Source organism: Electrophorus electricus, chromosome 26 (genome assembly GCF_041902795.1).
Source record: "Electrophorus electricus isolate QZ-2024a chromosome 26, ASM4190279v1, whole genome shotgun sequence".
Taxonomy (NCBI): domain Eukaryota; kingdom Metazoa; phylum Chordata; class Actinopteri; order Gymnotiformes; family Gymnotidae; genus Electrophorus; species Electrophorus electricus.
The window spans coordinates 9,207,706-9,233,182 of NC_137522.1; the positions used below are offsets into that span (position 1 = coordinate 9,207,706).

General features: G+C 45.4%; 1 protein-coding gene and 1 long non-coding RNA gene across 14 annotated transcripts; one reads left to right on the forward strand and one right to left on the reverse strand.

Annotated features, from left to right (window-relative positions):
* Positions 1-236: 236 nt before the first annotated feature.
* On the reverse strand, positions 237-20,438 carry tcf3b (transcription factor 3b). 11 transcript variants are annotated; one of them, XM_081708317.1, is made up of 21 exons: positions 19,922-20,433; positions 17,430-17,527; positions 15,103-15,175; positions 12,044-12,117; positions 11,871-11,943; positions 11,496-11,536; positions 11,229-11,361; positions 11,083-11,129; positions 8,439-8,610; positions 8,159-8,295; positions 7,734-7,860; positions 7,211-7,269; positions 6,823-6,901; positions 6,432-6,505; positions 6,080-6,295; positions 5,604-5,715; positions 5,360-5,507; positions 5,171-5,224; positions 4,511-4,746; positions 4,037-4,185; positions 237-1,213 (listed from the first exon to the last, which is right to left on the reverse strand). In XM_081708317.1, exons 2-20 carry the CDS (start codon positions 17,502-17,504, stop codon positions 4,040-4,042), a joined length of 2,076 nt encoding a protein of 691 aa, XP_081564443.1. In that variant the 5' UTR covers positions 17,505-17,527; positions 19,922-20,433; the 3' UTR covers positions 237-1,213; positions 4,037-4,039. The 11 variants fall into 11 exon arrangements, with proteins under 11 accessions (XP_081564443.1, XP_081564441.1, XP_081564440.1 ...); XM_081708315.1 differs by having other exon boundaries at positions 237-3,029; XM_081708314.1 differs by having other exon boundaries at positions 237-3,851.
* A 539-nt stretch (positions 20,439-20,977) lies between these two features.
* Positions 20,978-24,252, forward strand: LOC113588950 (uncharacterized). Of its 3 annotated transcripts, XR_014120107.1 has the most exons (4): positions 20,978-21,694; positions 22,132-22,211; positions 22,866-22,989; positions 23,919-24,252. It is a non-coding gene; the product is annotated as an uncharacterized LOC113588950 (long non-coding RNA). The 3 variants fall into 3 exon arrangements; XR_014120106.1 differs by lacking the exon at positions 22,132-22,211; XR_014120108.1 differs by lacking the exon at positions 20,978-21,694 and having other exon boundaries at positions 22,053-22,211.
* Positions 24,253-25,477: the final 1,225 nt, after the last annotated feature.

A 25,477-nucleotide genomic window follows, 5' to 3' on the forward strand; every position in this document is an offset into this window, starting at 1 on the left:
AAAGGAGTTGGGTTGCAGCTGTATCTAGTAACAAAATGTAAAGAACTCTTCATAGAAATGGTTGTCGTGTCTTTAATGTCTGTAAAATCACGTAACGGTTAGTTCATATATGGTGATTATATACAACCCCCATGACACCTTTTATATACGTACGTGCCCTTGAAACCCTAAAACTGATTATTACTGTCACCGTGCCTACCTTTGATGTGGTAAGAGTAATTCATTATTAATGCAAATTATTTTATTACAATGTTTTTATTTATTTAACTCTTTTCAAGGTATACAAGATTCAAAGCCAGACATTGAAAAAAAATGTATAATTCTGTTGTTAAAAATGGCACATTTATTGCTACTTTACTGTTATATACAGGACAGGATCTCAATAACTACTTTATATATATTTATAAAAACAAAGACTGAAATAAGAGAGACCAAAAACACACACACACACACACACACACGCACGCACGCGCACACACGCACGCACACACCAGGAGGCACTCTGAAGACACAACATCAGTATTGTTCATGTCCCTACTGAAAGTCAGGGTGTGTGTAAGGTGGTGTTTTGAGATGGAGAAGTCGGGAAGTATTGTTTCGCTGCAAATATGTAAATAGCTTACGTGATATTAATGCTGCATTTGGAAAAGGTCTGAAACACTGCTCACGGAACATCAAAACATATTTATGCATGTCAACACAGACCTTTGAAATGGGTTTGTGGGAAAATAGGACAATGGTCTGAATTTTATAATCTGATTCGAGAAGAAAAAAAAAATTACTCATCCCAAAAATGCAGCTTCAAAGCTAGACCGAAGAACTTCCTTCTCTAATGTTCTCCCTCTACTGAGCTCTAATGCATCCCGTTTGCATGACTGGATCAATAAACAAAAACAAACAAAATCTAAAAAGTGACTGGGTCTTATATGAAAAGCAGTGGTTGGTTTTTTGAGTGTTGCCAGCATATAATTGGACAGAATACGTTAGTTATCCAACTAAAAAGAACAAAGAAGGGGAAAAAACGAACAAAAAAAGCTGAAAGGGTTGTGGAGAAAAACCTCAAACATTTCTAAGAAATATTTATGAACGGGCAACATTTTGCTGTTGTGAAAAAAAATAAAAAAAATACTGCTAACAGTCTAGTGTTCAAAAACACTCCTCAAAATGGAAGCTCCTTCTCCTATATTGTGGTGTGCTTTAGCTTTACAGGGACCTGGAAACAGACAGCAGAATATCTTCAGAACCAAACAGTGTTGTAAAAAGACCAGGAAAATGCAAGCAAAAAGATCCAGCAAGAATCCTTAGATTACTGCCAAAGCACAAATAAATGTACAACTTTAGGTAAAGGTTGATTTCCTTTTTTTTCCCAGAAAAAGAAAATGTCAGTTGCGTGACTTCATATGCGTACCTTTACTTTAAGCAATTCAAGGACAGGAAAAAATATATATCACAAGAAAAATAAACTCAGGCACTGATAAGGCACCACTCTCAAAATAAAGTCTTGAGAGTGAGAAGGCCACACTGACAATGTTCAAAAGGTCAATTATGTGTTTTTATCCCTAGTAATTGATATGCATTACAATCTTTTTGAAAACAAATATTGGTACTTGATGCAGCATGTCCATTATGGACATGGCCACTGTCAGCATATCCATTAGGAAATAACACTGTATTATCTTACATACATCAAACCACCCATTTATCACACACACAAAAACAGATTTTCCTCTTTGTAGATCAGAAACTGACAGATAGATATTGCAAAATGTGATAAAATTAATATTAACTGAACTGGCAGTAACTTAGTGTGGCGCAAAGAGTATTAAATATATTTGAAAGTACATTCAAAACCAGTTGCATAATGTCTTAGTCAAAACTGGAACAAAGTTGGACACCAGTTGCTTTACAGCTGCACTATAACTCATTCCATACCAACATTTCAATATGAAGGGAACTGTAAATACAGACAGTGGTATACTGTGTTACCCACCTTCCTTAATGAAAGGAAAGAATTTCAACTACCAATAACATACAAAAAAAACAAAACCAAAAATAAAAATAATAAATCACAAAACTTTGACAAAACAGGCCTCCAGGCAATCTCAAACATTAGAGTCACATCACTCTCACTTATGACAGGAGAACTAATGTTACATATACAAGCGCTGTCCGTGTCGGCGCGGTGGAACACAGCTGAATGGGTGTGAATGGAACATTATGCAAACAAACAAACAAACAAACAAACAAAAACTCGGGCCATTCTGAACGTGTACTTCTCCATCCAGTTCATCATACCTGTTCCTGCTCTCACCTGCACAATATAGTCTACATTTGAAACTAATAGTGATTTTTAATTTTTAAAAAATCTACAATGTATATACTAACAAAAATATATATATATTTATATGTATGTATATATATATTTATATGTATATACTCATGTTCTGTTTAAGTTGAAATAATATCCTTTATGCATGTGTGAGGTGGACATATGTATGAGGTTTCAGTCTTTTGGCAAACGACGAGTGTGCAAGTATGAAAATGCTTCTTCTGCCTTCAACTGAAACAATTCGTCTTGGTGTTACATATTTTGGGAAAAGGACAAAAGGAACCTACAATGAAAGACAGAATTATTCTTTTTTTAAACTCTCTGCCAGTCTGCGAGGATCCTCATTTCCAGTGGCAGAAGGGCCGAGGACGTGGAGCGACACTGCTGGGGTGGGGGGGGATCCGAGACGGTGGGCAGTGACTCCCACACTGCCCCTGGACTCGGAGGACCGCCATGGGGCTTAAACCGGAGCGAGTAATACAGGAAACGAGGCGGAATGCTGAGACAAAAGACGCCATGAGCTGGTGACAGCCGGCTCCACCAGAGCGAACGGCAGCAACATACGGGAGGTTTTTCCTCCTGGAAAACGTGCCATACATCAGAAAGCGAGGCCTTAAGTAGCCGCAGAAACCTCCTGAGCTGCGAGTTAACCCCAACTGGCAGCACAGTGGCCAGAGAAATGGCAAGAGTCCTGGCAGGTCTGGTGATTAAAGAAAAAGGAAAAAAAATAAAAATAAAAATAAAAAAATCTACAGAGTGTTTTGAGAAAGGAAAATCTCAGCTTCGGTGGAAACCATCAAGTTTCACAAGAGTTCGAAGAGTTCTGCTGGTCTGTAAGCTCAATTCCCTTAAAGACAGACCCACGCCCATAGAACTAGAGCACGACGGGAGCCTCAGCCCCCCATGGCACCGCAGGGTCTTTCCCCACTACAAATGGGCTCCGTTATACATATAAGACTGTACCTTTAAGTAGGGAATGGCAAGCTACATAAAACATTGCTCATATAAAAGCAACTCCCAAACAGATTTGTTCCACATAAGTAAGCAATTTGCTTCAGTGTCTCATATAAAATGTAACAATTAGGCACAAATCCTTGATTAAATGACTTAAGTATTTCTCTCTCTCTCTCAGCAGGGGGGGGGGGGGTCCATAAGGGATACAACGCATCTACCCCCGTGTTCCATCATTTCATGGAAGCAGAAAAATACAAAAGGAAAAACAAGAAAATAAAAAAAATAAACAAACAAACAGTTCTTCACATTTACGCTGGTAATTGTGGTCAGGAGTGTGGCAAAATGGGCCGTGTCAGTTTTGGCAGTACTCGTGTGTTTCTGGATGCGTGAAGATGCACTTCTTACATTTCAGCGGTGATACACTTTCCATGTCAACGTGTGTGTGTGTGTGTGTGTGTGTGTGTGTGTGCGCGCGCGCGCGCGCGTATACACACACACACAAACTGAAGAGGATGGACGAAAAGACAAAAGGGCACTTCTTCAGTGAGCCCGGAAACCTCTTCTGAATCTGCAGGACAATCACGTGGCTCATGTTGGATTGGACAAAACCTTTATAGGCAATGGAAGTCTTATTTCTCAGGAAATCCATTACACACATTACACCTGGCCCACAGAAACGACTGAAGCGTAACGTGGACGTAAAACTACACGGCCCACCCATCATGTATGACTATATGGGAACGTAATACTTACGCATCATATATGACTGACGGGATTGTGGGCGTCCCCTCCCAGAGTAGGATGGGCTCCCGAGAGCGGCATCTGAGAGTCGGCCACCACGCCGGACACCTTCTCCTCCTCTCGCCGCTTCAGACAGGCCGCCTTCGGGTTCAGGTTGCGCTCTGCGCGGCAGGGACAGGGCAAAGGAGACAGGATACGTGAGGGAAGGGGGAAATGGATGGACCCACAGCTCCTGACCATCATGTCCTTAGGATGAGAAACGACAAGCCTGTTGCTGTATACTGCATCAGTGCAAGCGATACTCGGACAGGGAGTGGGCGCAAATTCTGGAAAGAGGACCGTCAGGGAGAAATCGAACTGGCCTTGGAAGGAAAAAGGGGAGGGAGGAGAAAAACCCACACCAAAAAACCCCCAACACCACCACATCATACAAGAATCGACAAGGCCCGGGTGTGAGACATCTGGGGCCACTGGGCTGGTACTGACCCCTGACTTGCTGCTCCAGGTTGAGGATGACGTTGACGGCCTGGTGCAGGATCAGCAGTTTGGTTTGCGGCTTGTCCGTGCTCAGGTGCAGCTGGCACATGCGGCCCAGTTCCTTGAAGGCCTCGTTGATGTCGCGCACGCGCAGACGCTCACGGGCGTTGTTGGCCACGCGCCGCTCTCGCTCCCTCTCCAGCTTCACCTCAGCGGGAAGATCTTCGTCGTCCTCGTCGTCTTTACTAAAGGAGCGGAGAGAGAGAGAGAGAGGTTTTTAAAAAACAAAACATAAAAAACGTCCTATTCACAGGAAATCACTTACCTCAGTGAGTCAAAGCTGGAATTTAACAATGAAACACATGGCAAGTGAAAATTCAGTGCCAGTGTCAGTTACCGTGGCTCCCAAAACCAATACAAATAATGCAGCCAAATGCATTTTAAACTGCTATAAATAACATTTATGCAAATGATGGTTTCAATTGTAGAAATAAATAAATAAATAAATAAAATTCCACCATTTAGGAAGAACCCCTTCCAAAATGTGTGAACAGTGTTCACTGTGACATGTTGTATTTATACAGTAAAACTGCTCCTCAGCCAGACAGTGTGGAGTGTCTGATCCTGAGGGCTTCCCAGAGTGCATTCTATGATGGGAGACAGACTTACTCTTCTCCCTGGTCTGAAACACTTGAATGGCTCTGGAGGGAAAACGCCTCCTTTCTGAAAACAATGTGAGAGTTGGGAATGGGGAGAAGACCATGAGAGGGGGCAGTGTGCCCGGGAGAACGAACGAGCGCACACGCACACGCACAGTATGTGTGACAAAAGTGAAAAGAGAAGCAAGAAATATTGTACCTTGTTCTGCTGCGAGACATTTTGGGGTCTCTCTTCTCCTCCTCAGACTTATCTGCCACAGAGGAGTTCTCATCATCTTCCTTGTCCTCCCTCTTGATCTCTGCGCTGTTGGACGAGTGTGTGGAACAGGCCGCGCCTCCTGGCAAACCTGGGAGCAGAGAGTTTGTGTCAGAGCCCACGCACACCGCACCACAGCCGGCGGCCTGAAAATCTCCCGGTTCGGTCGGAGGAGGGCACTACTCACTGCCGAAGGGCTCGGGCGCCCCTGCAGACTGTGTGGTACCCGAGGTGTGGGACGCCTGGAGCAAATTACTGCTGGCAGGGAGACATGCTGGGTCGTCATGGTGACTCCCGCCCTATGTGACATAGGCCAAAAAAAACAAAAAAACAAAACCACACACCAAAACACTGGCATTAGCTCAGGATGTAAGTGTAATACATACCATGTGCAAACCCTTTTGGGTCATCAATGCCCAAATCAAGGCAATATGCTCCCAAGAGCATTTTAGAAAAGGAGCTTTTTATTTCATGCAAGGTGCAGGACTAGGCAAGATGTACTCTAGAAAGTAGCAGGGACACTCATCAGGCCCACAGAACCCTACTACCAGGTGAAACGAAAACATGAAGGCAGCATCAACATTCTGACATCTGACGTAGTAAAATCAACGTAGTGCCTCCCCGACCCTTGCCGGAGTGGCGTCCCGTCGGCCAGGCGCTCACCATGGGGGCGTGCCTGTTAGCCAGAGGCAGCCCAGGACCGCTGAAGCCCTGCGACAGGCTCCCCAGGGCGCCGTTATGGATGGATGAGGAGACGGCACCCAGCAAGCTGTGCACCTCCGAGTGGGCGGCGGCAAGGCCGGCTCCAGGGCCCTGGCCGACGGCGTGGCTGCGCAGTACGTGGATGGCCTCGTCCAGCCGATCCTCCATTTTGTTCTGCTGTTGTGGGCGGGTAGGCAGAGAGCACGAGTGTCTCAGTATGAACCACAGCCCGAAAGTGATCACCGCTGTGATTTTCTCCTGTTCAGCGGCCATTTACGATGAAGAGCAACAGTGGGAAAAGGAAAACACTTACAAGTGCATGCAGTCCACCTTCGTAGCTGGGCGAGAGTGCCGTTTGGCCAGCCGATCGCGGCCACTGCGCAGCACCTGCCCAGGACAACAAACACAAGCCAAAACATGAAGCGTCCAACACACGGCCCACTGCACCTCCGCTGGGACAGCAGAGGGCACTGCAGAGCTGCGTTTCAAAAGCAACCGCTCATTTACAGTCTAAGCATGTATTTACAAAACATAGCGGCATCAAAAAGCTGCTCTGCGATCAACCCCCCCCCCCATCTATACCGTTATCTGCGCTTTCTTAGAAGCGGGACTCATCTAGCAGCGGCGTTCCAAGGAACGCTACAAAGCAGCCCTTTGCCAAGCGGAAGGCAGGTGCGCCGCGTGTGCAGGGGGTCGAGACGTACCTGCAATGCCCTGGGGTGACCCCACTGGCGTGGAGGCCGTGGACGGGAAGGGGCTGCCGTTATGGTCTGAGGGGTAGATCTGTGACAAACACACACGCTGAATGTCCCAAATGTTTCCACCTGGGGCGTTATAAGTGCGGCTCGGTGGCTGGCGTGAGGCTGACGGTCAGCATGAGCAATGGGCCAACGCGTCTTTGCACTCTCCACCAACATTTTATCATAATTAGTAATTCTGCAATAAATACTCTGGCACTGCAATTAAAAATTAACCGTGACAACCAGGAGTAATAGCATCATGCATGAAAGATTACCAGTTGGGAGTATTTTTGTCTGAAGCCACCGACTGCAACCTGAGGGGCAAAACACTAATGAGTCCCCACCCACTCACCGAGGCGAGAGCCTTCCCGATCTCATCACCTGAGCTGCCTGTGGCTGAGCCTCTATTGGCTGAGAGAGAGAGGGGAAAAAAAAACAAAAAAACAGACTTATGTACATATTCAGCCTGTACATAAGAAGAAATTACACTAACAGGGAGAACACTTAAGAAGAGAATTGGCTGCAATGCTCAACCCGATTTAAATGCCCAATCAGGATGGTTTTTTTTAATTTTTTTAGTGGCAAACTGCATGCAAACCCATCAGTGTTCTCCTTCTGAAAACATACCCACTCAAACCACAGGCACTGTGTGAAAAGCATTAAATTAGATAAAAATCAGCTCCTGGCTAACCGAGGACCACGCAGGACTTCCGTTTCAGATCGAGTGAGATACAAGAGACGTGGCGAGAGGACGCAGACGACGGCTTCGGAAGGCAGCACGAGTCTTTACACCAAATCACCCCGATGGGGCCTTAACACACCAAAACCATCAATGGGCTCAAATTCGGATAGCAAGTACGGCTTAGAAGTCATACCCATGATGGCGTCTGCTCCGTTCATGGGCGCCGCATGGCTGTAGGCTGCAGATCCCGAGTGGAAGCCGTTGACGTCGGCCCCGTGGAGGGGGTAGTTTTGCGGGGACAGAGGCAGCGGCTGGCGCTTCTACAACGGTACACGAACACGTCTCAGTCAGCGGACATCCACAGCCTACAGCAGGTACCCTCGCATACCCACCTACAAACTCTCCACAAAGCTTGAGAATATACATTTGACATTCTGGCATCGCTGTCCAAACTCTTGTTAAAAAGTAAGCATCTGCCCCAGTAAAAAAGTACACATGGTTTTGTGAAGTGGGCTAAGCCAGCAGCCTTCACAGACGAGCTCCATGCGGAAGCAGGACGCGAGCTGCCGTCTTCGACGGCAAAGCCGGTGGAGCGTGACCCGGGGCCGAGGGACTCACCATCCTGTCCTGTGGGTTAATGGCAGTGAAGGAGCCAGGTTGGCTCATGTGCGGCGGGTTGCCCAGCATCGCCGTGTAGCCCGACTGTCCCAGGGGCCCCGACGCCGCCCAGGGGTCCGAAGAAGGATGCAGGCCCTCTGTCCACACAAAGAGAGGCCCAATTTTGCCTTTGAGCTATCTAGAGCCATTTTTTTGGACCTCGAACATTTTAGCCTTTATCCCACCCCCCATTCGAGTTTGCGTTTATGTTCGGACATGTCTAAAAAGCAAAATCAATTACCACGTTTACAAGAGGAGGACGTGGGCGTTACGTTCCACGTTAACCGTGGCGAGCTCCTCGAGATGCACGCACCTTGCATGTAGAAGGAGCCAGGGTAGATGGGGGCGGCTTTGGAGGTGGGATATCCAGCGCCGTCCCGGGGATACTCATCAGCAGATGTGGAGGCATACACCTGGCCAAAAATAAAAGCTCGCAGTGAGGCACCGAACTGCAACGGCAATCACGATTGCTCAAGCTGCACACGCTTCAGCTACTCTGCACCGAGGAGAAAAGAAAAAACAAAACAAAACAAAAAAAAAAACCTATGCTGGCCAAAGAGGATAGTGAAGTGCTTTCAGATCGATTCTGTTTTCTTTATTAATTTATTGTGTGAATGACGTGTACTTGTGTTTCCGCAGTGCCCCTCAGCTAAAGTGGCAGGGACTGGAACAGAGCATGCTGGGAAAGACGCCATGGCCACGGCGGGCCACAGTCTGCGCATCCTCTCGCTCTTCCCTGCGAGCCAAGCGCGAGAGAGGGTGGGCGCGTACAAAAGGGCACCATCTCCCCGCCGCTCGGCCGAGGCCAGCCAAGCCCCCTCGGCGTCTGCCGCGCTGCGGGGGCTGTGCTCAGCATTCTATGGCACCCACTTCTTACAGAAACGTGACCTTTCTGCAGTCAGAACACTTCGGAATCGCACAAGAGACCGTTTTGAGATCGTGCTCTCCGGCGGCCGAGCCCAACCTATTGAAACGACGAACAAAATCGGCTGTTAAGCGTAGCCGAGAGGAAGCCGAACGCCCCGGGGAGGTTTCGGGAGAGGTCGATTGCAGCTTAACTCCCGCACTCGTGATGCTGCATTGTGTTTTATGCAGTACTCCAGAGCCAAGCAAGTGCATACCACTACACACGACCAACCGTGCTCTGACATGACAGGCCACCGTGCACTCGTGCCACGAAGGATGAGGAGGAAACTGCACGTGTACACGGGCGCATGCACCGGATGGCTGTCGAAGCCCAGAGGAGAATTGACAAATCCAGCAAACTGATATTTCTCTTTTTCCTGTAATTTGATTTAACAGGGAGAAGTGGGAAGGGAAGGGAGAGATGCACTTCTAATTACAGAGCCATCTGCCTGCTCCTGGAGCCCGTCCAACTCCACAGGCAGCTGGGCTGAAGAGTGGAGAGGAGAGGGTGGGGGCAAGAAGAGAGGTCTTGCTGAAGGAGGGGGGAAAGTAGGGAGGAGGAGGAGGGGGAAAAAAAAAAAAAAAAAAAAAAGACTGGCTGATCACGTGGAAGCCAGAGAACAGAGGCTGCTAAGAGAAAAGGAGACCCTCCCTTTACCCCCGAAAACACTCCGAGAGGCAGACCGACTCAAACCTCATTAAGCTGGAAGGCGTCGGGGGAAAGCGTTTCCAGGACCGATACCCAACCTGAACCACGCTGAACAAGCAATATGAAGACATACCTGCCCGTGACAAACGGCGAACTACGTTATAGTAGACAAAGGAAAGCTTCAAAATGTCGGCCAAAAGCCTTAAACAGCACCAAATGTGCAACACCAAACTCCTCTGTTGTGGCAAGTGCCTTGGACCGAGAGCCGAAAAGAGGGTTCAGCGCGGGCATTCGAGCCCTGTGGCCCAGGGTTCTGGGGCCACAGGACGTTACCTAGCAGAACAGGGCCTCAGTGCGGCTAGGGGCACAAACCCAGGGTCATCAGCAACTGATCTGAGCTCAGACAAGTCACGGAGGAAAATGGACGGAAAAAGAAAAGAAAAGAAAAAAAAAAAAAGAAAAAAAAAAAAAAAAACAGGGTGGGGGTGGGTGGAACCAGCACGCACATGGACTAGCTACCAGTGGCAGCATGGCACTGGATCAATGGTAGGACACTCCTGGGTGGGGGAGGGGTGTGTGTTGAAGTCTAGGGGCCATGAGGGGAGCTCATTTGGCTTCAGACCAAGACACAAGTTACTCCTTCAATGACTCACAAGCCCCAAATTATTACCAAATTTTACAAAGCCCCAGTGCTCATCTTATCCTGGCCTTCTCTGACAACCACACGTCAAGCAAATCCCTTGCCGCTGTAGCTTTTGATTAGTGTACCCATCAGTCCATGTTCCCACAGCTTCCTGTTAATTCACCATGTCTCTCTGTCGCCTACAATAAAACGGCCCTCCGAAGACTTTGTTTGAATGTGGTTCATTGAAGGTTCTTTCATGCTTGCCTGCAGGTCTTGGCAATGTTCTTATCTACCAACCCTGGCCAATACATGCGTCAAAACGGATGAACTGAGGAGACCTCGCAAGGCCTTGGAGTAGGAAATAACTCTCAGAAAAGGGACTGCAGCTCAGGATAAAAGTGCCACCTAGAGCTGGCAGTTTTGCTTTCCTGGTCCCAGGACAGCCCATGCATGTGTGAAAAGCTTCCAGAGCCATGTGGATCGCTCAAATATGTTTCTGTTGACTTCCCTGATCCCAGCTCCACCAGAACAAGGGAGAGCTGCGTCCCTATCTGCCAGAGCGGTTCACTGTGGAGCTGAGACTCTGTCCCATGGTGCAAGTGTGTGACACTTGTCATGAAACTACTCTTGCTGAACGGGTTGCGCAAGAGCTGGAGGAGCACGGGGGGGGGCGGTTGGGTTGGGTTGTCACAGAGCTGTACTTACCGAAGACGGCAACCCAGGAGGCTTCCGAATCTTCTTCGGCTGTGTGTCTGGGGAGGGGAGAGTCACAGAACCATCAGCTGGAATTCTGCACGCAGCCACTTTAAATCGGGAGCAACCCGTATCGCCAACGTCACCCTCGCCCCTACCGATGTTTGCTTCAGGCGGGCGTCTGCGTGGGTTGCCAGAGTACGAGGGGTAGAACTGGGAGCCGGATTTCAGGCCCGAGGGCGAGAGGGCGTCAGCACTGGCCATTACGACGTCTGAAGGCAGAAACCCTGGCTACGCAGACAGAAAGGAGCAGGATGCAGAGAACTGCTGACTGTAGTGGTCAACCGAGTAACAGGACAAGTCTAAGCCAAGTGCTCGTGCAGGTGGAAGGAGGAGCATTTTCTGACCACACTGCTTCATCTTACCTGGGAGCCAAACGAAGAATAAGGCCCCCTTTCATTCTTTCCTGTAAGCAAAAATATACACATGTAATGTTATGCCTCCTTCCCCAGTTTAACTCCAACTACTCAACTGTTGGTACACCATATACAAAATAAGGATATTCACTATGTTATGACAAGTAAACTCTAATTCAATAAATGGCAATAATATTGGTGGTGAAATCAGAACGCTCTGTATGAATAATATGAGTGAGCCCCCGCCCCGCCCAAACGCTGGAGCAGCACTTAGATACAGAGAGGCACTGCTGCTCTAGACCCAAGAGCTTCTGCCTCAGTGTCCATAGCATCACCAGAACACACACACACACACACAATCAATAAGGAGACAAAAAAACACACCGCCGATCCCTGAGCTGAGGAATGGGGACGACAGTCCGTCATGCTCGCTGTAGTGTGAGCCCTCACCGTAACTCTGGAAAAAGCCAACACACATAATGAATCCCAAAACAGCTCCCCAGTATTGTCGGTCCATAAAGACCCTCTTACAGGCTCTGGCCTCGTCTCCGTCTTACCCGGCCCTGGTTGAAGGAGGGGCTGTCCTGTTCCCCTGCAGGCCAGGGGCTGGCACTGCTACGCTCATCCAGGCCTGCAACACACAGGACACCCAGCCAGTTACAGACGCACACTAAAGCCCAGCAATCCGAAGGCGGCGACGAAGGGGGGGGGGGGGGTGCGGAATCTCCTAGGTTTATCCACATGGGCTTCTTTTGACATTTGATTCTCTGAGCTCCGGTTACAGGTGCTGCAGCCACAAAGGCCAAAGGAATGGATCTGATTCTGAGGAATCATGCAGCACTAATCACCCTCGTCATTCAGCAAGCCTCAACATCCGTGACCATAAAGAGAGCATTCGCTCATCTGGAGCTCATTACGACGAAGAAATTATGGAAAGGGGAGAAAGAAAAACAGCAGATCACAGAATCACTGTAACAGCATTATCACGGGCTTGGCAAGGCTGCTCGGTAGGGAGAATAGAAAGAGGTTTCGTCACATGACACGGACAACCAGGCAATGCTTTTCAGTGGCGACGACCTGCTTCGCGTATAGCAAAAAGCTGGGAAACGCTTCTATACAGCAGCTTCTGTTTGCAGAACCGCTATAAGAGAATTTGAAAGTATACAGAGAGGAAATTTCCTCTAAGCCTCTCCTTTCTCTCCAAGTCTTATGCCTTAATGCTCGCACGGCTCTCTGGAGACACACGGCTTAATTGCATGCTGATTTGCATAATTGTGCATATTAATGTAGTCGCTTTATGAATATTCATATTCTCCCTTTGATTTTTTTTTTTTTTTTTTTTTTTCCGAAGGACTAATTAAAAATGTGTGAGGGGAAGGGGGGGGGGGGGTTCGGAGAGCGTGCCGGCTGAAGGCTGAGCATGAGTGATGAAGCTAACAAAGCAGTGCAAATAGCAACATCCACGCTGACAGCCGTGATCTATGGAGCCCACGTCTGCAGCACGGCCAATGAAGTGGGCGATGGCCAAGCTCGGCAAGAGAAGCCCGCTGCACAGAACCCATCTCAGGTGGGCGAGGGGGGGAGTGGGAAGGCACAGGCAACCCGGGGATGCCGTAAGTAGGTTGAGCGTCGCGGGGCTCTGGATGTAGGTTTTTCACTGGCAGCCATGGCAGATCGCTGGCAGGTCTGCAAGCCCTGTTATAAAGCTAGAAACCACCTGCATTAATGCTGGCGGGGAGTGATGAAAACTTTACGGTTCACTTCCCAGCATTGGTGGTTTATCACGTGGAGGAAAACACAAACTTTAGCTAATGGTCTCTGCTTAAACAAAACAAAAAAAAAAAAGAAGAAGAAAAAAAAAAAAAAAAGTGTGCCAATCTTTTCTTTCATTCTCACTTCTCTAACTCTTACAGTAACAACGAGGACAGAGTCTGGGAACACCACCAGGTCAGTGCTTTTATCACTTGTTCAGTTTCAGTAAGCCGTTATGTCGTCTTGCTTGGCTAGGCATGTAGATGCTCACATCCCTCCTGGCTGGTAAACCCAAATAAACGCAGTGGTAGCATGAAAGGTCCTAGCAGCCCCACAACACATCTAGTCCAGTGCCAGCGTGACTTAATGATGTGGTCTCTGCACGGACTTGCAAGAAGAACTCAGTCATCGGCCAGCATACAAGCTGAAGCTGGCGCAAGTAAAGCATGAAACATCCGACAGCACAGGGCCACCTTTAAAAGTCACATGGGTGCGTGCGTGCGAGAGAGAGAGAGAGGAGAGAGAGAGAGAGAGAGAGAGTGCATCAGGGTGTGAGCAAGAGGGAAATTGGTCGTGTCCTGTCTCAACACTGTGGGTGACGAGACAGGCAGCTGTGGAGGTGACCGATAGGACGCCCAACAGAGCACCCTCAGGGTAGGCTCTCCCGCAATGAAGGGTCCCCAGTAACAGACTAAAGGGGTAGGTGTGTGTGTGAGAGACACACACACACACACAGGTTGGGGGTGGTAGCAGGGGTTTAATGCAATTAGCACCCTTCTGAGCACTTTTGTCTTGTGGAACAAATGTAGGCTTGGAGACCACTGCTTCTGCCAAGATGGCTTACATTTCCATTTACTTGTTATGTAGAAATTTGGCAATTTCATGAACAGGATCTTGAAATTCTCTCTACTTCAGGATGTTCATGAAATTCTTGAGGCATGTCATTCTGTTTCACTGAATTCCGTGTGCGAAGATGGGGTCACCAAAGGCCAAAATGTAACCCAGGAATAACCCAGCAAAGGAATGGCTGACGCAGGCATGACTCTCTTTACACACCTTAATCACTATAAGAAAAAGCCAAATTGACCCTAAAACAGCACTCCTAGACCCACATCATTTTGTAAATATGTCTCAAGGACCTCTAGAGGCAGCTTAGCCCAGACAGATTTATGAGGCTCAGTCACCTTGGCATCGACAGGTAGCTCTCATGACAGGACCTCAAACTGAGTGAGTAGCATGTTGTAGTTAAATAACGGCCATTTAAGTAAAAGCCTCAAACAGAGCGACACCGGCGGTCTCTCTCAGAGTGCCCTGTGCTGTCCCTGTGCTCCAGGGATGGCAGGGGGCATGCACAAGGCTTTATTCCAGGGTAGAGCAGTTTCCTGCGACTCGGCAGGGGGAGAGATTTTGCTGCTGTTCGGGGGAGGGGGAGGGTTTTATGCCGCAGGGCGGAGGAATCGTTTAGAAGCCGTAAGTCCTTCATTTAAGCTTTTGTTCTCCTATTGGTCTCATTCAAGGGGATGTTTGGTGTGTTGATTGGGGGGGGGGGGGGCACACAGGCCTGAGAAAGTTGGAGAGAAAAGGAGGAGCACTTCAAGCTTTTAACACAGCTGGAAGGTCGCAGGGTCATGTGACATGGTGCAAGGTAAACCAATGGCAACAGTGGAAACTTAAAACAACAACAACAAAACAACAACAAGGTCCAAAGAACAGTTCATAACTTGACCTTTTAACTTTTAATTATTTTGGGGCTCAAAGGAGCTTATTTAGGGACACTGACAGTATTAACAACAAATGTTGGCATTATGTTTTTACTGAAAACAGCCCATAGCCAATCAAAACTGGCAGACCAACTGAATCTTACCTGAGCCACCAAACTGACTGCTGGCAAGTGTGGTTGGTCTATTCTTCCCGTTGGCCACAGGGGGCGCAAACATCTAGAGCAAGGAAGGAATGCAATATTTCAGCACAGTTCACTTCCAACAGAATATGCCCAAGCAAGAAAAGCAAAACACAGGCCCCACACAGTACACCACTCTACAAATACTCATGAGAGTATTAATGCACCAGTATTAACATTTAATCCCATTATGCACATCAAATCTTGAACACATCAATATATACTTTAAATCTAACTACTACATTGAAGCATAAATAAGTGTGACAGTAGTGGAACTAGAATTTTAGCCATCTTTATCAAGTATTACTCCATCCAGGTGTATAGATGGACAGACCTGCACTGACGATGCCTTTTGCCAAACGACTACACTCAATTCCTTACAACAGTCACCTTTAGTCATAATACCAGTATTATAAGATATTCATATAGTTAGCATTTTGGGCAATTCCTGAAATCAGTGTTTAAGTTGTCAAAAGTTGGTGTTCTTATGCAAGTATTGGGTTAGAGCTCATGTTTATTAAGTGGAAGGTCCACTCTCAATGTCACAGTGAATGATGAGAAAATACACCAGATATTTAACTGAAGTCTTTTTTTTTTTTTAAAGCCCTTCCAAACAAGTATCCATACTCATCCAATTCACGCACCAACTAAGGTATCTTGATTAAAACAAAATTTAACTGCTGAATTGAAACATGTACTGACCAAGCCTTCTCTTACATATCCAGCATGGTCTAACTATTACTGTACATTGCTAACAGCAGAAAAAAAACAAAACCAAAACAAAAACAAAAAGGGAGTCACCAGCTTGTCTTCTGGGTACGAGCCCAGAGGAACTGTACCCGTGGTCAACAGGTACTAACGCCTTCGCCCTTGAACAAGGCACTTGGCAATCTGCTTAAAGGGGCTGGTGACCCAGTACCCCCCGCCCCAATAACCCAGGTCATAACAGCCAGAGACGGGACGGGAAGGTGACCATGCATTGCTTGTGTGTGTCCAGTCTTCTCATGATGTACAATCGGAGCAAACTCATCTGGTCACAAACAAGTGTGACAGACCACAACTCCCATGCTCTACTAAGCCTGTACTCTGATATTTCAGCAATTAGAGTGGTTTGCAAGTAATGAGTGATGACAATAACCGATTTGCTTATTTGTAAAGGTGGTGGGAAGTTAGGAAAAATTTTTTATAGACATCCAAAACGGTAACGTCATGAACCAACACAATAATAACCAATTACAATATAGCAATTAATTGATTCATCGCAAAGTCAGGTAGTAGTCATGTGTTACTAATTTGGATTTGCTTATTTGGCAACAAGAAAACCATGGTTTTCTCTGCTTTTGCATCTGTAAAATCTATAAACAAACTTGATTAAAAAGACCTGAATCCTTAATACAGGTAGCCTACCAAAACCCCTGAAGCTAGATCTGGCCAAAAGGTTGTTAGAATGAAATATGGGGAATGACTGTATAGCAAAATTTGAGACACTCCAGGGTTTGCCTTATTAGGATTCAAAGCCTTGTATCTCCTCATGTAACCAGAAAATTACACTTCTTAATCGCAGCAAATGAAAAAGTTCAAACCATTTCATGAATTCAGACAAAAATAAATTGCTAGATTTTAAACAGTTTCCATAAAGGCCCCAGTTTTGCCGTAAACATACATTCTACTGAAGTGTGACGTGTTTAAAAGGAAACAATAAAAACAATGAAACTGAGGGGGGGGGGGGGGAAATAACGAATACATTCATGAAGATGTCCAACTGCTTCTTGACTATTCAGCACTGCCTGAGTGTAACTGATGTCGCACGCTGCATCAACGGAGGCCAGCTTCAGGTTGAATTCCTTACCGTGTTATTGTCACAGGATGCAAATGTTTACATGAGGCACTAAAATGTTTTTGAGCCCCAGAACCTCAAACACACAGCTAACGATTTCACACAACAAAAGCACCTGATTTGAGTTCAACCAAACACTCATCAGTGAAATGACAGGAACCATCAATCAGACAAGTCTGGGGGTTTGTATCCACTACACGCAGGAATCATGTATAACCAAATTTTTTCAATGACAATTTAAATAAACTAATTAATTAATTAATTGAAATAAAGAAAAAAAGAAAGGCCCACATTCACACACTGAACTACACATTTCAACCAATAAACAAGGTTGATCATACACTGAATCGGTTAATGAACTTTTCTAGTGTACCCTCAACTGAATTCCAGACTCCCTTAACGCCCCCTCCACCTCGGAGCCCCACCCCCCACACACAGTCTCCCTTTCCCTTACCGCACTAAAATCCAAGAGGTCGCTGAGTTCCTTATCGGTTTCGACGGCCATTCTGTGGTCCTGCTGCTCATTCATGCCCCGCTGTCTTTAAAGAGCCCCTGCAAGACAAAGTTTCAACCGACATGAGGACAACTGAAAGCAAAGAGAAGCCAGCAGCGGTGGTCCAAAAAAAACAAACAAAAAACAAAACCAAAAAAAAAAAAACCCATTTCTCAATATCAAATATCCTCCAAAGAAATGAACTACATACTAAAGTGCAAAGCAGCATCATGACAACCGACAGGAGGGAATCGGGATTCGTTTGGCATGACGGTGGTGGAAGAGGTTTTACATGTGCACTGGTCAGACTGTAAATGCATTACATAACATCCAATAAAGAGCCTTATGGAGTTTCCTAAGCGCTATAGCCCTTGGAGGATAATGTGCAATCACTTATGACCGAGGACATTAATGCTTAAATTAGAGTAAGACACATTTTGTGAGTCTGTGGAATTAGCAAGAGTCAGCACAACGCTCTTCTCCCACCTTGTGGCAATCAACTCTTCACAACTTGGTTTTTACCACAAAACAAAAGCGAAGCGAACCAGGGAGAATTTATACAGGACACTCTGCCAAAAGCGGCTCCTTCCTTCCAGCAAACAGAAAGCTTCGCAGCCTTTCTAATTAAATCCTTAAGCAATTATTCCTTCCACAACTCAATCACAATAAGGAGCCAGTGCACCGATTAATCTATGTTCAGTAAGAATAGTTCTTAAAAGTGAGTACAGCCTGCAGTATTTGCTATGCACTAGTATACCCCCGTGTAAAAGTGAGGCCTTTAATTCTGCATAAACCTTAACCCAAGGCAAACTAGCTTGTTCGGTCCAACCGCTATTTATTTCGTGCAGGATTGAGGCCTTCAGCACACTAAGTGTTCTACAACAAGCTTGTAAAACATGCCCACTTACATTCTCACTTAAAACCACGGCAGAAAGTCAAAACGGGGAGTTCTGACAGTGACGGACGGAGAATATTGTTGTCTTCCCTCTGAAAAAGTCTCCATCTGCATCAAACCCCTTTCTCTGGGTCAAGACATTTGCCTTTGCAAAATCGCATCTTTCAGCCAACAACAGCAGCGTTGTGGAAAGACTGAGAGGCTTGAGCCATCCGATGTGAGAAGACCGGCTGAGGCGCTGCTCCTCTGATCCACCCAGCCAAGCACTGAGGTAACATGGTGCGCTACTGTTGCACTCCCTCACACCAAACCACGAAAACATGCAGCGCGTACGGCTACCTCTGTCGAATTAAAAAAGCAAAAAATAAAAAATAAAATAAAATAAAAAAACACAAAAAACCCCAAAACGACATTTTACATCTCTCGTTGATCAATGATCGAAACATCATCTACTCCAATAAAACGCATCTAGCTAGCTTTTAAAAAGAAAATGAATAAAACATCAACAAAAGGTCAAATGTGGTTTGTCATTCTGTTGAGTAAAACTGTTGCTCCATTAAAGAGTAGAGATTAGTCGAAACAGTTTAAAGAAAGGACAGGAAATGCAAACTAGGCATAAAAACAAATATTTTCTTAGTGCAGCGATATTTCTTAACTAATACCATCTCCCTCTCTTTGTGTATAGGCAGGGCAAGTTTCCCAGACAGGAACAATGTCAATATTTATTCCCGCTTGTAAACTCATTCTACTCCGTTAGCTACCATTTCCAACAGCGATCATTTTACACCGACGGACCTGACTGCCTGCGACATTCTGATAACCTCCGTTGCGAAATAACTCATTTTATTTTAGTCATTAAAAGGGAATCGTTCAAGTTTCAATAATTTATTTGCTATATATTTAAATATTACGGCCCGGGCGTGAGGAAGAGATGGCTTACTCGTAATGAAATTCATACAGTAAACGCTGCTGCTCATCGAGTCGCATAACTACTTGGTCAAAATGTCAACTTTTGCTTGGAGAATGTATTTGATGGAGTCGAGGGTGTACATAGTGGGGGTGGGGGCATCAGGAATTTCCTGCCAAATGTGCGACAAGCCCAAGTCATTTAACGACTGCTCTTTGAAAAGTGACTGCGAATATGAGTTTCTTTGAATGCCGAAGCCAAACTTCGTTTCCCAACAAATTCACCATGTTGAAGATGCTCATAATTTGCATGCTGTGACAGCCACAGGTTTGGTAGGTCAGGTACCAGTCAAACAAAGTTAACCCCCAAATCCTTATATTGATAAAAAGGACAAAAGAGTCATTCAAGTTACGATAGAATTGATTAAAGGCCACTTCAGACCGACCAGGCAGGACCTACACACCACTGCACAAAAACTTAGCAACCCCCCTCCCCTCCAAAAAGCCCACATCCCGAGAACTTAAATAGGAAATGTAAGTTTAACATACAACAATAAGTGGCTTCATAGTATCCACATGTACATGGGCTGTGAAGTAAATGGACCACACTGCACAAAAGAATGGCTCAAAAAGGCGAAACGGAGCGTGCTACCTCTCTTTATCAGATGTTTGACATCCAGTGGTTATAAAGAAAGACCGACTCTCGTAGGAGAAAAACAAACTTGAAGAGAATTTGAACCTCGGCGCATGAAAAAAGCGTTGGATCACCAAAAAATATTTCCGAATCCCGATTTAAACATCCTTCGACAGACAATCCACGTCGTAGACACAAAGTAACCAGTCAGTATCCAAACAGCCTCTCGCTGCCTCACGACTTCCTTTTTGTTGCTACAATTGAGATGAATTCATTCTTCTAGTAGACATCTTAGCCACCGCCATCCACATTGTCAGCAGCAACAACGTATTCCTCCGCACGGAAAGAGGGGCCTCAACGCCAGGGGTGTCCAATTTCAAATGTCCAGGCCAGACAAGAATTGCCTCTTCATTTTTTGAGAAGCCAAATAAACGCGGCTACCAGTGCGACTAGGACACTGGTTTAGGACGTGTTGTCTCAGGTCCACAGCGGATAGTTATCGTGAAATACGACTGCGTTTACGAACTATATATATTGGCGGACGTAGATTGTAAAAAAAAAAAAAAAGAAAAAAAAGCTGCGATGCTTACAGGAGCAGCATGAGATGGAGAGATAAACCCCTCCAACGAGTAGCCAATAGGATAACGATTTAAAGTGTTGGACGGTTCAAATGTCCAATGGTCAGTTGGATATTCGGTGGAGACCCTCCCCTGTTTGTGACGCTGGCGGTGTGCTCAGTGAGGCTGTGTAAAGGGGCCTGAGCGTAGCCCGTGACATCATTTTATTGCTCTGGTTAACGTTGTCTCCTGGGCTGGAAATCCTTCTCAGCGTACGTTATGCATTAAAAAACACGAGCTGAAAAATGTGCTTTTAGCACGTTTTGCAGTAACGCAAAATCAAGTAACCTGCTGCATTTGGCAATTTCTTTGACCGCAAGTTTAGTCTTACTTTACATTTTTGCATTAGGCTTTCGCTACATTTTGAGAATGTAAACAGGCAGTGGCTCGATTTTATGTATATATCCCGCTGACACAGAGATCGCTAAAATAATATTGCATTAAGTGCAATATCAGCGAACTGTTCGAGGACAGTTTTGCAGCCTTTTCACAAAACAGACGAGGACAATTATTCCTCTCCCAAGTTAAAATATGAATAGTGTTTATTTTTGTTTTCTTCCGAATGTCTTAATTTCACCCGATGTCTGACCACGACCAAAGAACTGGCGTGATCTGTGGCTGATTCATAGAGCTGAGCTGGCGAAGCCTGCGATCACGGAGTACAGGGATCATAACAGACCGGAGTGGGGGAGGGGTGCGCAGACTCGGCGTAACGGCCAAGAGAAAGCAGGAGACACTCGGACGCTTCGGTGCTGCAGTTTAGTTGGTGCCCACCATCAGTTCAAAGGAATCCCGCTCAAGAGAGTGGGCAATAAAGCTCGTAACGTACAAGATCAGCCTAAAGAAACCATGCCCTAAAATCTGGCCTTCATAACCGAGCGGGTCTGTTAGTGTTGGATTGTCTAAATAAATAAATAAGCTATGGGCTATAGAAACTAATAGGCCTATGCATTAGAAAAACAACACTAATGCTTTTAATGAAACATTTTAAAGCGTATTCCTCAGTTTAAATACGCACTATATCTTACTGGTTTTGCTTTCATTTGTTTTTCATTTTGCATTAAGTTAGACGTGAAACTAGTAAATAACACGAAAGCCCTTTGGGTGAAGAGACTTGGTAAATTGTAATAATTAAACCCTAGGGTCTTGTATCATGTGCAATGGAACTGCAGGGGTAAGAATACAGCTTGTTTACACATACCTTTAGTGTGTCCGTTAAATAAAGAACGTACTATTCATTACATAAGCAAAATAACGTCAAACCTGATCATTTTTAAAACAGAACAGACATCATAATTGTAGTATAGTAGCCTTCAAAGCACGGTGGTGCTTGGGTAAGAATGGCTGGGTTGTCAATGTTCACTACAGCGCTTGTAAACGCTCCAAGTAGTTTGTAGTAACAGCTGGGCCTGACATGGAGAGCAAGCACTAGGGCAATGAGACGGACGGAAGGAGGGAGGGAGGGAGGGAACAAAAAGAAGAGATAGAGTGGGAAAAGAAAAGCTAATCCTGAACATGATGATCCAGAACGAACTAGGTTAAAATTCAGCAACTGACGCAAAGCTTCTATTTATTTGTTTGTTTGTTTATTTATTTATTTGATTGCTGTAGGCTGCGGAAATCAAATGGAAACTGTAAATGAGCGAGAAATGAATTTGTGGAGGGGAAGAGGTATTTTACAGTGGACTAAGGTAATTGTGAGGGTTTCAAATGCATGGTAGGATTCATTATCTGAGCGACAGACTCTGTTGAAACCTTCTCACTTCCTTCCAGCCATTCTCCACCCTCTGTCTGTAATTAACGCCAGATGTAGAGGTAAAATTAGCATATGTTTCATACGTTTGTGCTAATCATTCATACGTTTGTGCAAACATCTAAAATATTTATTCACGTTCAAAACACTCATCATATTTTTGTGGTTGTGGTTGTTGTAATGTTTATTTAGATTATGTTATGTCCAGCAGTGGAAATGTATTTAAAGAATTTTAGATGGAAGTAATTTTTCATTGACTTGGTGCCTAGAAAATAAGACTATGTTCATTTGATTGTAGGTTCTATTCTCATATTTGTTGCCAACCTGTGCAATATGCAGTAACCATATTTCTCTGTAAATATGTCAGGTTTAAATTTTAGAATGAATTTTTGGACATCATTTTATATAGAATGGTAATTGTAATCAAGTGTAATTTAGGATTTCATAGTGCTAAGTAATAGAGCTCTTACAGATATACATAATGAAGTAGGTGGATGCTTGTTAAATTTGTCAAACCTTAGCAGACCACGTTCAGCTAAACCTATTGTTTAGGGGTTTTTTTGTGCATTTGTGATTGCTCCTGATTCTACAGGTCTCGGTTCTCCTCACATTGGCAGTAGGAACCAGAGCTCTTCAAAAGAACATCTTCACGTCTGCTGCACCAGCCAGATGTTGGTCGTGAGGTTGACGCCCTGGAGTGGAGGTTGAGATCAGAGGTGCGTGCAGTACTGATCAGACACAAAACTAAGCATGAGCCCACCCCCTCCCCCCTCCCCCACCCCTTCGCTTCTCATTACTTCAAATAGCGACTGGTTCTTCTCAAATGTGGCTCTTTTGTCTTAACACTGCAACTGCCTGATCCATTTTCTTGTCCCTATGCTGGCGTTAATCACCGTTAGGCTCATTTTAAGGGTTGTTACATATTTATAGACTTTGAAAAAAATAAAATAAATAAAATAAAATGAAGCTATAAGGTGGCTGTGAGCCAGGGCTAGATTGATGGCTTTGGCCCACTGCCCATGTTCAGGGTCTGTCTGTGCAGAACGTGGAAGGGAAAGCAAGGTAGAGGTAAAGAGAGAGAGCGAGAGAGAGAGAGAGAGAGAGAGAGAGAGAGAGGGAGGGAGGGAGGAATCTATCTGTTTGCTCGCCTCACTCATGGTAAACTGACCCCTGCTGAGCTTGCTCTATCGGAGGCCAGTAAGAGGACATCGAAGCTGATACATCCACCTTAACACCCCACCCCACTCCAGCAGCACCTCCAACGGACACCACCCGTTACTCCTCTCCCACTATCAGTGACAACAAGACATACTGTATGCCTTTTTGGCTTAAGCTTCATGTTAGATCAGGGCAATAGCCATGTGCAGTATTGTCTGTCCATAATCCTGCCATGCAAAAATGCATCCAAAACCCGAGACAGCTAAGACACCAATGGCAAAATAATACTAATGAGTTCATTATATGGGTTTACTGACAATTGACTACATTCAGCATGCAAAAAAAGAGAAATCACCCAACATACTCGTGTGGTCTTCTGAACCCTCCACCACACAGTTGCTTCCCAGTACTGACACACCTGCCATTTTGGAGTCCCGATGTTGCACATTGAGCTCAGACAGCCCCTGCTCTATTGCTTGCACCTCAGGTATGGCGAGAGGAACATACACATCCTGTTTACCAAACCCAAGACCTTCCCTGATGCACAAACTTACGGCGGCACGTCAGGGGCGCCAAATAAAACATCTGAGGCACTGAAGAGCCATTGGGATAAACACGATAAACACCGAACTCCTAACAGGCACTGAAATCTCTTGCAGTTTCATAAATACATCTGTGTCTATTCCAGGTGAAATGAGAGCGTGCGTGCGTGTGGTGCCAACAGTGGGCGAGATAAATTTGCATGAGAAGACTTGTGCTGCCTCATCAACTAACCAAGTCACACGATGGCGGACGGGGAGAAGCGAAAGGCACAAGCGAGAGATGAATGAGAGCAGTGAGGGGGGGTGGGGGGTGGGGGGGGGTGCCGTGGGAGCACTTGAACAACAATAACAGCAGCATGTTTGCGTGTATGTGCGTGTGTGCACACACACGTGAGACAAAATGGGCGGGGGGGGGGAGGGGGTCATTGCTTTGCAAAAGTGATGAAATAACATCTCTGTACAACGCAGCTGCTGCTGGCTTCTCTTTCTCTGTTACCTCTCTTTTCAATCACTCAGACACCTTTACTTAATACACATTCACAAGTAGTAAAACCACTTACTCAAGACATGGATCAGTACAGTACACCGTTGTTTCTCAAAAAAAGTACAAATAACTCGTACAAATAACTTTTTAATCACCACCACGAAAAGAATTCATTCTTGTTTGAAGGATAATTTTGTGGTATTTAGCAAATATTTCACTATTCCTTAATAATAACTAGGCTGATGCTTGTTCTTTAACATACAGACTTTTTATAGATGACTCTTCAGTCCTATCCAAGCCTTGTTCCGGGACATGACCCAAAATAATGCCATGAGCTCCCCAATCCCAGACTGAAGAAAACATAATCAGATCCTGGAAACACTTCCCAATATTTCCCTTTTTTGTCCCCTTTTCTTTCATCTATTTTTCTCTCTCCCCTCCCCCTCTTCTTTGCAGATTAGAATTCATTAGCAATCAAAGAGCCTCCAGAGAGCTCTGGCTCTTAATTACCCACTCATTTGCATTTTTGCATATTAATGACTGCAGAGTTTTGATGGGGCTTTTTGCCGCAGTGGTTTAAAGGCACCTCGAACGAGTTCTCTGGGGAATGAGAGATGCCCGGAGGCCACGTTTCAAGCCTGTGGTCTCCCCCCAACAGCAGCGTGTGGGTGGGATGAGGTTAGATGCACTCATGGCACAGGGGTCATGGGGTTAAGGGGCAAGGTACCTATCAGCATATGAAAGAAAGAATTGTTTTGAGCATTGCCAAATTATTGTCATATGGAATAGTTAGCACACATCCTGGCTCAAATAGACTGAAAAGTGTTTCTTTCTGTTGTCAGATTTGTTTGGTGGTTAAGTGTAAATGACCACTCGGACAAATTCTATTTGAATTTTTCTTTATTTTTTAATGTTTCATTTGAATTTGCAGGCTGTCAGTGTGGTTAATTTATATATATATATATATATATATATATATATATATATATATATATATATATATATGTGTGTGTGTGTGTG

Excerpts from the sequence above, each read along its gene's own strand:
- tcf3b (XM_081708317.1), bottom strand. The coding sequence starts at position 17,504 with ATGAATGAGCAGCAGGACCACAGAATGGCCGTCGAAACCGATAAGGAA. Across the intron at positions 11,944-12,043 it reads CCTCCTTCAACCAGGGCCGG|AGTTACGGTGAGGGCTCACA; the intron begins GTAAGACGGAGA and ends GGCTTTTTCCAG. Across the intron at positions 11,130-11,228 it reads CCCGCCTGAAGCAAACATCG|ACACACAGCCGAAGAAGATT; the intron begins GTAGGGGCGAGG and ends TCCCCTCCCCAG.